A 17922-nucleotide genomic window follows, 5' to 3' on the forward strand; every position below is an offset into this window, starting at 1 on the left:
TCTCAGTCAGCCACAATTATTTTCCACTAACAAGATGAGGCTCCCAGCTCATCAAATTGAAAGAGAGAACCACTGCTGAAATGCTAATGCTCACTAGGACATGAAAACTTCATGTGGACCACCAGCATCATGTGTATCATGTTTAGAGTGAGACTCACAAATCAGTAAAAAGACACAGCATTCATTTGAAATGTATGATATATTATAGTTTGGATTAGGGTACTATTATTTGTACAGATGCTGTGATACAGGCTTCAAACAGAGGAAGATCTTTACCCTCCTATTGACAGCAGTAAAAAATCCTATAGTCCTATTCTAAATTAGACAGCGGGCTGTTGAGGAAAATGTGCAAGATAAGGAAATCTATGTTGTTCCTACTAGTGGTCAATCACACAAGTCAAAGTTTATCAATACCACACTCTTTAATAATTCAGCCCTAAGACAGATCTGTGTGTTTGCCAGTTGTACACTGATAACATTCTGAAAGTTCTATTTTGTTTTCTGCAAACACAACCGTTAGTCCGTCATGTGTCCATACCTGTGCACATTCCAGATTAGAGAAACAATTTCTCTACAGCCACTTCTCTACTGTCTGACTGATGATTCCCTCATCTCCTTTATGAAATATGGACAGATGGGAGAGATGCAGAAAGAGTTGAAGTGAGATAGAGCGGGTGAGAGATGTAGAGAGTGGGGGAGGAGAGGGTGCTGTGTCTCTAATCTGCCCAGAAACTAGCCACGGGCACAAACCAGCGCTCATTTAGGTTTAGGTTAGGTTTAGTCATGGCAAGTGCCATAAGCACATTACAGTTCACATTCTGTCATTTGGATGGGGACAGCCGGTGAGGGCTGTAGATAAGTATAAGAACGCTTTCATAATTACAAGCATAAAAATCTGTTAATATGAAGTCATTCATCTGGTTGTGATTATAAATAATGAATAATGAACAGCAGACTAAACGTGATTAGTTTGGGTGCTAAAAATGTGATCAATTGTCACAAAATGACAACCTATGAGCTAAGCAACAAGTTTCTTCGTATTACCCACACCTATCCCAAACTCACCTGTATAAAAATGAAACTGATATTGATAAGTAAGGGAATTCCTTGGGAACTGCGATGGTTTCTGACCTATATGCTGGTTACATAGCAGATAACTTGAAGGAAATGCAGAGGAGCGAAAATTTGCGCCTGCATGTGGGTGGGTGGGAACAGGACTTTGATAGTTCTGACCATGCGGTTGTGACCTCAATCCCAAAAAAAGAGATTTACTGAGTGGAAGTATATAGTCTTGTTCTGCAAAATGCTCATATATTCAATGCAACGCTACTAGCTGAGGCTCAATAACATGTTAAGAGGAATATATAAACCAATGTGGATTTGCACAAACTCGCCTTGCCTCACCAATGCCATGGCCATGAGTAGTAAATACAAGGAAACCCAAGTTGATTATTAGGCAGACAGATGCTGTTGACATGCTAACCTGCTGAGGCCACAGTGTCAGCATACGTCGTGACCCACAGTAACAGTGCAGGGAAGGGATTGAGGACACATGAGCAAAATTTAAACCTCAGGAGAAAAAAAGACATTCAGAATGAAAGAATTCAGCAGCAAATTGACCCTCCTCAAGCAGCCCTCACAGGCATAAACACGTGCTTACATACACACAAATGCTCGTGTAAAGTTCACTGGTGAGAGACGAGAGCAGGGGGGCTGTGGGGGAATGTGCGAGCTGCATGACAGGGCCAAGAGACTCTGGGGCTGAAACCCATCACTAACTCATGGATTAGTTCACACGTGCACACTGCCTTTTAATCTGCTCCAATGAGAAACAAGCAAGCAAAAAAAAAACAAAAAAAACAGAGGAAGCCCGCAGACAAAGAGACAGAGATGTTGATGGCCAAAGCTGCATATATACCTTCACTAAATCTCTTTAATAATAACATATACAGATCACGTGATTGGATATCCACTCAACCCACTCAATCCTTCTACCGCCTATATGCGTGTCCTAACATGCAACATCCGACGTGAATAATCGAGAACTATAGCATCTCAATTTCTCTACACAATGCAACCTTACCCCACAGATGAATGCAGACTTTACCCTTTAGCCCAGTGTGACCCAAAAGTTAACGGCAGGAGCTTTGGATTAAAACACTAACATGGACGGGCTTCTGAAATAAGTCTGGTGAAAAAAACAGAGATCCAGCCAGATGTTGATTCAGGAGGGTGGTGGGGTTTATGTGTGTGTTTGGGGAGGGGTACAGTATGTAATCCTAATATTGTATGTAGGAATTACACAGTGCGAATAGACATTCATGTGTCAAGGCTTTTAGTGTTTTTCGACTGACCTTTTGACCGGGATGCATCACATTGTGCCACGCGGATCTGTGTTTTTCTAAATCATTTAAACACAGAACTCTGAAGCGTAGCACCCTCAATCTTGATCTGACCCCGTGTCTATTGGTTGCAGAGGTCTGTACAACTTCCAGTCATCCAGTGCTTCAACCTCTCACAAAATATTTCGTACGGTGGTCACTTCTCCAAACAGCCTTTCCGAGTGGGCACCCCAAGGATGGGCTCACGGCTGATTATCACCACTTGACAGCCAAAAAGCCATCCTTTTTGGCACTGTAGCCAGATTATGTACACATTATTCACGTTATTTCCCCATATACAGTATGATGAGCATCTTGCTTGGACTTACACATTGGCAACACGAGTCTTATTTTCCAATAGAGTGTTAACACAGATTCAGTCTGAGTCATAATGATGTGGAAGCATTTGAAGGCAGTTTAAAAGAAATGGCAACTTTATTCAATGATTATTATTATTTGCATGTCTCTCATTGGTGCACAGCTAACCTATGTGATTGGTCAGAAGGCAGTGGTGTTTTCTCCCCATTTCCCCAGCTGTAGGTCTAAAAATAGAGGCCAGTCAGATGTAGACTAATCGTGTCTTGTTTCTATTTTCCTCTTTCCATCTTGTCTTGCTCACTCCCCCCCAACCCCCAACCATCTCCTTAAGGTACAGATTAAGTTAGCTTAGCAGCAAACGTGACAATCTGCTCCAGAAAGGGGAAGGAAAAATCCCAGAGTAGGTCTCCTGGAACAGTATGTAACATCAACTTTGTCTATGTGTCAACAACCCTGACAGAATGTTTATAACGGCACATGTCGAACAAACAATGTACGGCAAAAATCACATACTGTACTGCCTCAGAGCCTGGCTATAAAGTCAGTTTCCTGGGTTGAATTTATTTGAACATATACAAAGTGTTTTCACTTGGTTTAAACTTGCTGACTGTGTCATATGATCATGTTTGGTTACACTGCCCTTTTACAAAATGCTGCCAGGAAACTCGTAGGTAGCATAAAGGCATAACAACAGGCCAAGACAAAAATTAAAGGTCAGAGGGGATAGACAAGATACCACGTGACAGATGACAATATTTAACTGACGTACTTTACCACCATCATTCAGTGGTGAAAGTGTTACAGCAGGTTCTTTTCTAATAATGGGATACTAAGTGGAACAGATGTATGTTTTTATTTATCATTACTTTTGCATTTTATATTTTTTCAATTACTGGATTAATAACAAAAGAGCCTTGATCTATTTCGTATTCTCAGTTTCTTTTCAGGTTTATTGACTTTGATACATCTGTGAAATCTCTTCTGAGGTAAGTCACCGGGCAATTGGCAGAGTCAATAAACAAAAAGCTTCTGAAAAGCTCCTTTTTTTACACACCTACAAGATCTTCTTTTGTGTAGTTTTTTAGATGACAGGAATCAGTCATCTTCAGAGAAGTAAAAACACATGTCCAAAACAAGAGACTTATACCATCTCTTGGGCATTATTTCATTCTGATTGTAGCCATCACCAGATCGTCTGACCTAATACTGATTCATATTTCACTGTGTTAATTACAGGGTGGAAATGCCCACTGTCCACACAATGGCACACTGGGGAGGCTAGATTAGGATTGCTTGCTGCTTTAAGTAACCCTTAGTCAGGTGTGTTTGACTATTCTTCTGCTCATCCCATCAGCCTGTCAGTTACTTCCTTGTCCTCTGACACCATCGTTGGTTAAGCCAGCATCAAGCGATGCTATTAAAGAATAGCACCGGGTGGCCTGTGTTTGTGTGTGTGTGTTTGTGTGTTTGGGGGCGGGTGAATGTGGATGAATGTGCTCCAACACGTGTACATGCTCTAACTGGGCTCACCAGACCAAAGATCAAGCCCCGTAAGCGGCTTTTCTGGGCCAAGAAAAGCTTACAAGCCGTCACGTTGGTAAGAACAAACGATCGCAGTCCCAGGCCCTGCAGCAGGGCCTGAGAATAGGCTACACTCACTGGGGAGAGAACAGAAAGCTTTAGCACAGCCAGAGAAAATGTAGCCCAGGCTTTTTCATGCTTAACAGCTCATCCAACCCCGAGGCTTCCAACAACTGAGCTCAGTTCAGTTCCCACCAGTTAGGGCTACCCAGAATACCATAAGAAAAATGTGACACCTAATAGTAAATTCAAATGTCTTTCTTGAAGAATTAATAACTCTTAGCAACGTTACAGTTGGCTGTTAAGTCAAATTATATGATCTGGCAATGGTCAGGTTCTTACACAAACTACAATGAAAGACAGGTATAACCACAATCTGTAGAGAACTGCAAATAAGGTATAAATGAACGACAGGTACAACCACAATCTATAGAGAACTGCAAATGAGGTATAACTATTTCACATATCAGCCAAAACAAATTCAGGCAAGTAGACATTACGGCTGGTCCCAACATTCCATTCCCTGATAGTGATTTAGGGTCTTCTGGTGGTGGAGGGTAAATGAAAATGTAATAGTTCATAATTAATTGCAAGTTAAGTCTTTAATACTGACTGGCTGTAAATTGTCAAGATCAAAATGTGAAAAATAATAAAACTAAAAGTGAAAAAACCCCGACAACGCTCAACAACCTGGATCTGTACCAAATTGTAGATGGAATGTTGTCATAAGGATTCAAGCATTAATTACTAGTGTATTATGACAAATAACACTTAGGTAGTTTTGGGCAATACTGAAAACTAAAAAACAAACAGCAATCAACATAACCTTGTCAGTGGAGGTGTAAAAACGAATTTGTCTTATTTCATACGTAATTTATCAGACATAATAGGTAGGGATCAGAATCAAAAAACAGTTCTTGTTGAGAGCCAGTTGTCAGTGTTTCAATTCCTTGTTTGCAAACGATTCCTCAGAAGGCTGGCGTCCTTCAACATAGGCAAGAAGCTGCTACAGATCTTCTACCAGTCTGTGGTAGCTAACTAGTTATTGCTAATGACCGGTTTGTTCTCCTTTTTTCCCCCCAAACGAAAATTGATAAGAGAATCGATAAAGAACCAAATAGTTACGCCAGGGTTGTCCCAACGTTTTCCATCGAGGGTGGCATCCTGAAAAATTATAGGATGCGGGGGCCATGAAGATATGCAAAGACGTTTTTGATATTTAAAGAAAAAAAAACAACAACAGCCTGCATCTCAGTTTTGTGTTATCAGTGACAAAGGGTATTATCCGTTTTCTCTTGTTTTTTTTTTTTACGTGTTTTCTGTTTAATATTATAGCTTTTACCCAACCTAATTTCCCTAAAATTGTAACTTTATTTCTTTGTTTTTTTGTTTCTCATATTACACCTTTTTTCCTTTACTTTTTATTTTATTTGTTCTTTATTCTTGTAAAATGACTGTTCTTTTTTTCCTTTTTAGCGCCTTGCTTTTGCTTTTTTGCTGGGTTTTTTTGTACGTTTTCTTCTTTAACCGCATCTTTAGAATGTGCCGAGGGCCAATAAAAATAGAGCAGCGAGCCGTAATGGCCCCTGGGTCGCACTTTGGACACCACTGTGTTAAGCAGAATCGGAAATGGAATCGGATATCGTAAAAATCGTATTAATTCCCGTCCCTATTAATAGGGATTTTGGGGGTGCATGATGAAGGCAGCAGAACCCATGTACTATCTGGTCTCACTGCACAGTAGGACAATTTGGCATGTTTTTTTTTTCCTTTTTAGGTTGCTCCTGTGGGCTCTGTTGTCACGATGACATCTGTCATCGCAGAGGTTATCAAGACCTGCAGTTAGATTCAGCGGATTCAATTGTTGAAAATTGGCGCTCTCTCTCATAGTTCAGCTTGACTGAGACTTTTTTTTCAACACTTATAAGTCTGCTGCAGTAGAATCATGGTATAAGCCTGACACACTTGGGTGAACAACTTCGTTTGATACATATAGCTTACAGTGGGGCATGTTCTGTAAAGGAATTGGATTAACTGCTGGCAAAGACGAGGGATTATAAATGATTCTGACAAGTGCGCTTCTAAAAAGATGGATTACCATTTCAATTTTACTCACTTTCCTCAGTGACAGAAATTTTAATTTGTCTTTTAGTGTCAAAAAAAAAATCCAAGAGAACACAGCGTGTACTTGAGTAGTAAGATAAAAAGACATACGAGTGGATTTTGGCATGCTGGTATGTTACAGGACTACCTGGGCCAGCAAAGGATAAGCAGGACAAGGGGGAGGTGAAGGAAACACTCAGAAGAATGAAAACAAAAATGTGGAAGGAGTGACAGAAACAGCATTCACACTGTGTTGCTTGAACTACTACAAAACAATGCAACCCAGCATGGACACTGCAGTCTGCCAGATCTAGCCAACCAACTGCGTTGCCATGTGTGGCATCACATCTGAACACTACAGTGACACATCAACTCTTGTCTATATTTAACACACTGGCTCCAATGTTCCCATCTTTTTACTGGAGCCTGCCAAGGAGAATAGCGAGAACAGGCCGAGGTGATATGTGATTACACTGAAAGGATCCAAGGCTCCCACATCCTCTCATTGTACCCACAACCTCAGAGATAATGAAATGGAAGGCATGCTCTTCTCTCCTATTTACTATAAATCCTGCAAGTCTAGCCGCTCTTATTTACGGTGTCAAAGAAAGCTCTTTCAAGATTGACTCGTGAAGTCTGCACGCATTGCATAAACACCAGAGAGAACCCTATGTGGGTGGTGAACTCAAATCAGATAAGGACCTTTAAGAAACCAGAGTTTGCTGTGTTCAAAGGAAACCATCACAAGCAAAGGCCTGCCGCCATACCACCCAAAATATGACTGCATTGAAGCAAGGTCAGGGCCACAGTGGTTAGCATGTTGGCCACACAGTCAGGAGATCGGGAAGACCTGTGTTTCGAATCTCCGTTGGGCATCTCTGTGTGGAGTTTGCATGTTCTTCCCGTGCATGGGTTTTCTCCGGTTTCCTCCCACATTCAAAAAACATGCATGGCGACTCTAAATTGTCCATATGTATGAATGTGAGCGTGAATGGTTGTTTGTCTACATGTGCCCTGCGGTTGGCTGGCGTTCAGTCCAGGGTGTACCGAAGTCAGCTGGGATAGGCTCCAGCATACCTCCGCAACCCTAATTAGGATAAGTGGCATAGAGAATGGATGGATGGATGAAGCAAGGTCAGGCACAAAAATGACTATATTATATATGTGTATATATATGTATATATACACACAATTATGTACCAATCTACAGAATATTAATATGATCCCTGAACATGTACAACTTCTGGGCGTGGCTAATTTCATGATTGCCTCCATGCTTATTTAAAGCCCTTAGCAACCAAACTGCTGTATAATTTAGTAAAGTGGTTTGCTCTGTTAGTTTCGTTTCTAAGGACCAGTTGAGGAGGAAATGATTACATTAATTATAAAAAGAAGGTGTCTGGGCACGTGTGAAGTGGGAGTGACTTTTGGGGTGCTTTCATACTGGCACCTTTCGCTCCTTGTTACAGCATATTGTAGTTTATTTTGCGGTTTGTTTGGTTTGATTTGCTTGGATTGTTTTAGATTTTACAAACCCATCACCTGATTCAGGACAATAAAGTTGGTGTGAAAGCAACTTTGAATGCAAATGTTTGGATAAAAGAATACAATGACCTGGATAAATGAAAATATTCACAGGCATGTGTGGCTAAAATGATTGTCCACTCACCTATTCTTCTCCAGCTCATTATGTGTGGACCTGCAAGGGCAGAAAAAAAAAAAGATTACATTTTGACACACGTTGTCTTATTCATGAGGAAATTATGACACTTATATCCAGGGGATACATCTTAACAGAAACTAAGACACACTGACTTCATATCATAAACTGTATTAACTAAATTATTAATCATGATGATGACACCTTGCACGTCAGGACTTCAGACTAACTTTTTTTTTTTTTTACTAGGAGCACATTGGTTCCTAACTTCAAATTTGAGTAGTGCAAGCAGACAATTGACTTGCAAAATAAATATTAAAATTTCCTCTCATTTTCACTGTATTACTGATAAACACTTGAACGATAAATGGCAACTGTCTTCTCTAACCACACTGTTTCTGCACCTAACTTCTGGAAGGCCCCTTGGGTGGCATCATATTCACCTTAAAATGAAATCACATTATGTGATTGTGCACAATTATTTATTACTCCTTCAATGTTTACTGTAGACCAGAAACAACCAGTCTGTCATCACACCTATGGACCGGTACCGGTCCATGAGTGGAGCCGAACTGGGCCATTGATCACTTTCAGAAACGATGATTAAAAAAAAGATAAGTTTTTAAAAAAGGTTTTGTAAATAATCACATGAAATAATATGTAATATATCAATTTGGAAATAAGGGTTGTTTTATTGGACAATAATAAACTGTACTGTTACCATTGTTTTTGCATGTTTCTGACATTTTGTTTCATTATGTTCCGCGGAGTGTTTCCCAGCAGTCATTGAACGTACCATAGTTGTGTGCTCCGAGACAAAGTGAGAGTTACGTATAACTTTGTCCAAAGCTGTCACAAATAAGACTTGCATTTTTCCCGTTCACGGTTGTTTCCAAATGCTGATGTTGTGTGTGAATGCATAAAGACGAGCTCTGATGACATTATTATGTCCGTGTTGAGTGCTCATGTTTGTATTTTGTTCGGTGTTGAGTTAATGCAGTCTAGCACACTGCCTGTCACCCACATCAAACAACAATGTCATGATCTTTTCCTGGAAAACAAACTCAAGGCTCGTACCACTGGTGAGTCTGTATTCATTTTGCGCTTTTATTTTTATGTTGCTGGAAGCTACTTTTTAGAGACTTTTGTTCAATGCACTTAGACAGAATGTAACATACAGCACTTTTTTCTGAAGGCCGGAAACGTGTTGGTAGTCATCTTTCCGATGCGTTAAGCTTTCACAACTTCAGTGGTCATCTTAAAGAGACCGTCGGTTACATTGTGCTTGTTTTATACACAACACAAATAGCATTACATTACATACATTGTAACTCCAATACCGCCCTCTTTACAAATGTAAGCCAATCACAGTGGCCATTCGCCCCCCCCCCCCCCGCTCTCACATGCATCGGTCCACTGTCTCCTTTTTTGGTGGTTCGTCCCTTCTCTTCTTCTTATGGAGTTAATGTCAGTTGGCAAACTAGCTAATTTGCGCCTCAACTACTGGGCTAAAGTGTAGAGCAGAAGTTTGTCAGCACCAAAAAATATCCAACAATAATAAAATAAAATCGGCAAATTAACTGGTCGCATATGCGCGGCTAGATGAAAAATTTACCTGCGGTGTCTCAAAATGTATTCACAAAATGCGATCATTTAGTCGCAGTCTGGAGCCCTGCACTTGACAATAATAAGAGGGTTCTCCTTATGTGTTGGTTCCCTCCAGCTCCCTCCCACAGCAGGTTAAAGGGGACCTCAGAATTTCCCGTAGGTGTGATTGTGGGTGGAAAGTGTTGCCTCTATATGACAACACTGTAATTACCTTTTGTCAGCAGGATTTCAGTTATAGCTCCTGGTGAGCATGCATAGCAAATGCTATAGCAGATAGATGGACGTAATTATTATAAGATTCGCCAACAAAGTTCAAGTCGAGGAGTAGATCACTCAAGTCTTTGCACCATCAAACATCAATGTGACAGGCAGGAGAGCACGATCATCTCCTGGTAATAACACACGGCGCTGCTCAGCAGGCATGTACAAGTGACACCGACTTGCGTTCTCTTAGGTTGACACTGAGTGTGTTTTTGGGATGGGCGCGTGTGTCTACATGCATGCGCTGCTCGTGAGAGTGTGAGCATGTACATGCCCTGTGCAGGAAGCAGGGCAGGGTTCAGTGCTCTGTTAATAATGTAAAGTGAAAGCGCTAGTCCCAAACACTGGCTTTGTGTGGCAACATATTGAAAGGAGACAACAAACCCCGCCCTATGTGTAAATGACCGAGGTTCCATTCACGCAAAGTGTACCTCACCTCTGCTGAAGAGATCTTACTCTCTTCAGCAGGGGGGAGGGTTACAGGTGTATCTTTCCCCTGAGACATGCAAACAGACCACCATTGATGCTGCAATGTCTCAAATATGAAGTACACTGACACCTACCATAATGGTAGCCATGATTTAGACAAGGCGATGTCGCCATTGTTCTACACGACTGCCTTAGAGGACATCCCACCCCAAATTAATAATTAACATGAATAAAAACACCATATGTCTGCATTAGACTACATTACTGTTCATGTAGTTGGGTATGCAAGAGTGGTTGTGCAGTCAGCTGTGTCAGTGGATATTACTCAAAACGACAAGGCCAATGGCCAGGTTGACTACTAGCTATTACAATAGAACGAGGTCGGACTCAAGTGGAAGTTGGCCTACAAGAGCTTACATGCTGACATGTATGTTGTCGAAGGGTTTAAACATACATAATCTACAACCCAGTGGAGGTCAGGTAATGTGTTCTGCCTCAGCAAACCATTGTTGAACACTGATACTGTGGTCCTGCATGAAACCCAGAACAATAGTCATATTTTTATCTTTTCTATATTAACATAATTGTGTTACTTCCTAATGACAGTGATTCAATTTGTGAAACTGAGATGCACAAAATGAGCGTTTCTGGCAGATGATTCATTACTGTACAAACATTTCACATAGTTTTCTGTAAATATATTTACATATTCCAGCAACCAAATGAGTAAGGTGAGCCCATCAACACGGACGAGCCAGTATGCTGTATTTGTTCAAAAGTGGTGGCAACAAAATGAACTTGCCCACCACAAACCTATCCACCCAACCCAGTTTTCTAAACTAAACTAATACAAACAGAGCATCGCAAAATCGTGTGTACAACATCACAGAAAGTGTAGTTTGCAACATTGCAAAAGAAATGCTGCTCAAATATAGTTGAAAAGCCAGCATTTCAAGAAATGTTGCAAACGTTTGACAGACAGTACAAATTGCCTGTGAGAAAATACATGCCACAAACGGCAATTCCACAACTTTACAGAATGACAGATGACATATTAAAAGGAAATATCGCATTATAGCCGTCCCTTGCAATATTGTGGTTTGATAATCGCTCACGCGCTCTATCGCGTTTTTCAGAAATTAATTAATAAATGATCGCTGTTTTGTGGCTGACTAGGGCATATTATAAAAAAAAAATACTGAAAGACAAAAGGTATATGTAGTATTCTGGCCACTAGGCGTGAGTAATGTTCCATCACTGAGGCATGACATTAGATTACCGTCACACTGCATAGAGTCAGCCATGGCATGTCTGACATAATAGAGTGGAAGTGGTAAGTTTTTGGCTTCTTTGTCCTTCTTCCCCACTCTGTTTTAAACCCTTTCTAAAGTAAATAAATTAAACAGTTAACCGCGATAAACGAGGGGTGACTGTATTATGAAATGATATGATATATGATATGATATATTGTTATTATAACATATTATAATAACATTAATTGTTTATTTGGTCTCAAAAATTTGGACATTCTGGGTCAATAAACATTTCAAAACACACCTGCACTGTTTTGTGACTCGGTTAAATACAAAAGTTTGTTTGTCCAGTCATATTTTTTCATTCTACTTTTCTTATAATTTTTCTTAAAATTAATGTTAAAGTCTTCTCTTGTCTCGTGGACCCAATCTCGTGTATCATTTCATCTCGTGAACTGGCTGTCTCGTGACATGCCTAATATCAAGCAATAGATAAAGTTCAGAAGTGAAATTTTGGTAAATTTTATTTGCACCACTGACCAAGTACTCATATGTATGACAAATAATGTTCACTAGAATTCTATTTTGGAGCAACACTGATCTCACCTACACCATCTATTAGCATGACAGCCACGCCATTATTCAGAGCTGAGGTAAGCTCCAGCCATCAGATGGGTCCTTTCTACGTTCTTTATATAGTTGCAATTTCACAGAGATCATTCTAAGTCAGGCTGCTGTCCTATAGTACTTTATCATCACAAACCCTTTCCCTTCATCCTGAATCAGATAGCAATGTGTCGGCAGCTCAACAATAAGGCAAACCAGATAATGAACTGGCTCCAGGCCACACACACAACTGTAGTATGCTTACTTCTGTTGGAGGACATTATTTGTGCATGTATGCAAGTGTATATGCGTGTGTGTGTGTGTGTGTGCATGTGTGTAGACACAGAGACAGTGGGTCACTAAGATAAAGCACCCCTGCTATAAACGGTAGGCAAGTGAGGACAGTCAGATAAGCTCATCACTTTAAGCCTTAACACGTTACAGAGAAGGCAGCTGTAACAAGCCAGAGCCAAAACAATATTATCTTCAAATAAAAAGTATTATTAAATCGTCTATGCCCTATTAAAGGAAAACTATATTGGGACAATCTTCACACTCAAACACAGAATGTACATAAGTAACCTTGGGTACGTACTGCTCAGTAATCATTCTTAGTCGTTTAGTAGAGATAGATGACATGCAAGAATATCTATTTGAATTGAGTTGCAGATGTTATCATGACAATGGGATGACAACTGTCATTAATTGCAAGGGGACCAGAGAGGATCAAAGATTTATATTTTGGTTGGCACACTGTGCAATTCCATTGGGAATAACGGCATCACATATATGTAGGATGAAAACTGATGTTTGGTGACAATTCAAAAAGGAGTACAGTACAGTGGTAAAAAGCTTTGATGAAAAATAGAAACCAAGTACACTGCAGACGAATTGACAGAGTCAATGGTTGATCCTATAGGGCAATTATGGGAATAATCATAGTAAAAAAGAGGATGATAGACATTGCTAGCATTTAATGTAAATTGTACGAAAGTCAAGGACGTTTCACCATGATGTCATTGTCATGACACCATCTTGCTTGATCACTATAACGTCAAATCGAACTCCCTGTGACAACCGCACACAAAATTATTTTCAGTGCTCCTTCCAATTAATTGCATTTTTACAACATTATTACCATTCCCAGCTCACGGGAAGCATTATGAGTACAGCTTCAACCAATACATGATCTTGACTGTTGCCATGCAGAAGTCAGCAGTGTTCTGTACTGATGATGAATAATACGCAGTTCCTGTTTGTTGCTCACTCTCACATTAATATTAAAGGGCTCCAAGCAAGAGAGTGGTGCTTTCGTTTGATGTATGACTATCAACTGACAGATTAATGTAAGCAGCCCTGCACCAAGAGAGAACGCAATGCCAATGGGTCTTAATTTGAGAGAATTTCCATCATCTACTATGTGGAAGTTTCATTCATCAGTGGAATGCGCTGCAGCACAGAAGAAGCTCAGTCTTTAAAAGCAGCCAACAAGGTGGTGTACATGTGTTCCCTCAAAATAACGCATCAATGTACATTGCAATTTTAAACAGGCGATATACTTTCATGATAGTTAAACTAATTATTTATGTCATATGTACTTGCACCAGACTATCGTTAAGTAAACCTACACAATCTGTTACATCGGTAAGCAAAACAAACAGGACAAAATATTAGAAACACCGCTCAGGAAGATGCAGTAGAGTTCTACACCACTGCAAGCAAAAAATACAATAATAATTATGTTGACTACAGAGATCGTTGGTTATCGCTATGTTGAGTCTGCATGTTCTCCCGGTGCGTGTGGGGGTTTTTGCACGGTATTCTTCCCACATTCCAAAAACATGCATGTTTGGCTAATTTTAAAAATTGGGAGACTCTAAAACAGGGGTGTTGAAAGTGCAGCTCCGGGGCCATTTCCAGCCCGCGCTTTGGTTTTTTTAATGGCCCGCGGCACATTCTAAAAATAGAACTTAACAAGAAAACCAAAACAAAACAACACAGCAAAACTGTAACAATCAGCAGCATTTTACAAGAATTTAGTCAAAATATGAAGAGGGGGAAAAAAATCGCATTCCAGCGAGAAAAAAGGTCGTAATTTCACAAGAATAAAGTAACCTAATATTATGAGGAAAAATAACATAATTTTAGTAGCATAAAAGTTGAAATATTAAAGAAAAAGACTTTTTTTTTTTAAGTCGGAATATGAGAAAAAAAACAAAATTAACTTACATTTTGGAAAATTAGGTTGGGAGAAAAAATACTTTGGAATTAAAGTCATAATTCCCAAAAAAAAAAATTACATGAAGAAAGTTAAAATAGTTTGAAAATGAAAAAAAATAAAACTGCTGAAATGGAAAAACAGCTGTAATTTTATGAAAAGTCAAAATAGAGAAAAAAGTCATACTCTAAAGAGAAAAAAATATCATGAGACACAAAACTAAATAGACTTTGAAAAAATTGGTTGGGAGAAAAAGTTATAATATTTTGGGAATAAAGTAATAATTACATGAAAAGCATTTACAAAAAGAAAGGGTTTGGTTTAAAATAGTTTGAACAGCTATTGAAAAAACAGCAGAAATTGGAAAAACTTTCAAAAATTTCAGGACAAATCAAAATATTAACAGGAAAAAGACGTACTCTAACAAGTAAACTCTAAAATATTAAAGATTTTTTTATTTTTTTTTAAGTTGTAAAACAAAACAAAACAAAAAAATACAGTTGTGATTTCTGGAAAATTTGGTTAGGGAAAAGTTAAAATATCATGGGAATAAAGTCAAAGTATTATGAGAAATATACTTACCAAGATTATTTATGAAGAAAGTTGAACATTTTGGAAAAAAATAGGCAAAAAAGAAAGGGGGTGGGGACGTAAAGCGTGAAGTTGATACTAATAATCAGCTTTTTCACCTACAGTACTGTATATCACGAAGCTGAGATGCAGTTTTTCTTGAAATAAAGACAACTCCTTAGCATATCTACATGTGTTGCTTTACAAAATATCAAAGTGGCCCTTGCATCCTTTCATTTATCACTATGCGGCCCTCGCTGGAAACAGCTTGGACACCCCTGCTCTAAAATGTCCATAAGGTGTGAATTACGGATGGGTGATATGGCCTAAAATCCACATTGTGATATAGTATATTGCAGCCTCTTGTTGTAACAGTATATATGACAATATATTCTTTGGTATATAAATTAGAACAGAACCATTTCAAAACAGGTTACAGGATAGGCTACTTTCTGTTAAAGTTTACTAAGTACTTATTATTCTATTGTTTCGCTACTTTATATTCAAACTAGCATAGCGGTTAGCAAGGCTTCTTGTCTCCTCCTCCTCTCTCTTGCTTGGTGTGCTGCATGTTTAGCTATTTCTCCACTTTATTTTGTTTATTTGCCGCCACGGAGGTGAATAGTAACTTAAGAGGAGCGGCTCCGCACTTGGAAGAATACACTTGCATGTATTTTGCCTCCGCATTGTCCTGCAATTTCCCGTGCCAGTGTGTTTCGTTTATATATTTATTTATGGCACGTCTGAAAATTAGTTTGCGCACTCTTTGCGTTCTGTTTATGCATAAATTATGCACTTCGCACGTAATTCGTGACCGAAAATGGTGGACACGCCATGACCACGCTCCCGCAAGACTTATTTACACCTAGTCTGTACTGTTTACGTTTAGTGCACGACAATAGTACATGTGATGCGCATTGTTCCCCCATGGGTATGCACTGTCACCACCACTTCCTGCATCTGTGAAGCAATTATGCCATTATTTGATCCCGCTGTGTCCCACGTAATGCCACGCAACAACATGCATCACTCCGAGCTTCATCAATTCCTCTATTTGCAAGGGACCTACAAGATGTTGAATTCCAGAGAAGAAGTTCTCATTTTAGAAAAGAAAGTCAAGTCTATATTATTATATTAGCTGCAGAAAAACAATGTGCAAAGAGCAGGAAGGAGGCAAACTAGAAAAAAGAAGGCATGGACAGTCTGAGAGAGGGAACTGCTGACTAGAAGACATCGCTTTGGACCTTGTGATTAGTTATTAACAGAAATTCAGAAGGAAGATCCAAGAGGCTACAGAAATTACTTGAAAATTACCCTTGACTTGCTCCAAGAGCTGGGGGTAAAAGTTAATGTTCATGTGATTGAGACACGCTTTTGACAGGTTGCAGTGCATTCATGGTGTGTTCACGTTGCATTCATGGAAATTATGCATGCCACAAATACATTACAATATTTTCTTTGCGCACTGGCACACCGCCCCGCACAACTTACACATACTTCACAACTGTTTATGAGCAATTTACTCTCATTGGCACGTAAAATTGCGTACCACTGCGAAAACAAAACACGTACAAGTGTAAATGAGGCTTAATGCCGTGACCATTAAGCATTCCAGTCGTAGTCAAAAGGGATTATGGTAGTTACTAAGGGAGTCACGAGATCTCGCGTGATTAAAACGTGATGAGATTTCTCGTAAGGAGAAAAGCTGTCTCACGAGAACGAGTCAGATTGTGAACTTTGGCATTGTTACTATGAATGATAATACACAAACAGCTGCCGTTGTCTGAATGTCCAAGCAGAGGCCATAGTGATTCTACAATTGATCAAAATTACTTAAGATTTGTCAGATCAAAACATGTAACATGTAAATGTTCGGTCTGCATCCTTAATCATCGAGCAGTTCTATTTACGCGTGTTACAACTGACTGAGCGCCAACTTTATTTACACACACCAGCAATGACCGGTTCCGCTTCACCTCTTAAGTGGAAAAGACCTGTGCTGACAATTTAGCGACGTGGCCGCTATATTTAGCGAGTAGGGGTGGGCATTAAAAGTGAAAGTCAGGAAGTGTTCCTTGGGTCATGCATTGATTTGGTCATTTAATACAAGTGTGAAGTATCTGCCATGTAGGCGAGCGGGAGTGGAGCTTTGTCTCCAATTGTACCTAAGTATTGCCATGCAATGCCGGTCTGAAAGCTGAATAAAACCCTCCACAATGCAACGCAACCCCTGACCAGCGACAGAGTCAAGAAGGCAGAGCTTGGACACACTCCTCACCTTCCTGGTAAAATACCAATGGGTGTCCAAATTGTGGCCAAAGGGCCAACTGTGGAACGTGGCTCATTGCCGAAAAAGAATAAACAAAAAAACAGAAAGAGTGGAAAAATAGAGTAAAAAGGCACAATGCAAGTAGAAAGTGTTAAAATGTTGATACTAATAACTAACAAAAACACAAAGAGCTGTCTTTAAATATATGCATAATGTTTTTTTATGACAAATTGATTTTTTTAATTATAAATATCAAAGGACAGCTGGACAGCCCTGACATAATAAACAAAGAGAAGTAGATCAGACAAAAACAGTGAGGTGGCATTGTTCAACGACAAGCTGGAACTATTAATGCTGACACCCCTATTGTAAAGCCAGCCTTTGACAGACAGTCCAAATTGGCCTGTGAGAAAATACATGTCACAAATGCCAATTTCACAACTTAAAGATGACATTAAAGGAAATATGTAATTATTAAGATATATTATTATGTATTATTATCTTTATATATTATAACAGTGGTTTATTTGGTCTCAAAAAATATCAACAATAACATTGTTTAGCGTCAATTTGTGGGAGAATAAACATTTCAAAACACACCTGCATTGTTTTGTGACTCTGTTAAATAAAATAGTTTGTCCAGTCATTTTTTCATTGTACTTTTC

The 17922-nt window shown here is 39.4% G+C and overlaps 1 protein-coding gene across 2 annotated transcripts in view; it reads right to left on the reverse strand.

Annotated features, from left to right (window-relative positions):
• mxi1 (max interactor 1, dimerization protein) overlaps nucleotides 1-17922 on the reverse strand; it is a 47500-nt gene that overhangs the window by 13226 nt on the left and 16352 nt on the right. For both annotated transcript variants that reach the window (XM_054778689.1, XM_054778690.1), the window contains exon 3: nucleotides 8053-8082. In XM_054778689.1, the coding sequence (XP_054634664.1) occupies nucleotides 8053-8082 (30 nt within the window). The remainder of the gene's footprint in view (nucleotides 1-8052; nucleotides 8083-17922) is intronic.

Source organism: Dunckerocampus dactyliophorus, chromosome 6 (genome assembly GCF_027744805.1).
Source record: "Dunckerocampus dactyliophorus isolate RoL2022-P2 chromosome 6, RoL_Ddac_1.1, whole genome shotgun sequence".
Taxonomy (NCBI): Eukaryota; Metazoa; Chordata; class Actinopteri; order Syngnathiformes; family Syngnathidae; genus Dunckerocampus; species Dunckerocampus dactyliophorus.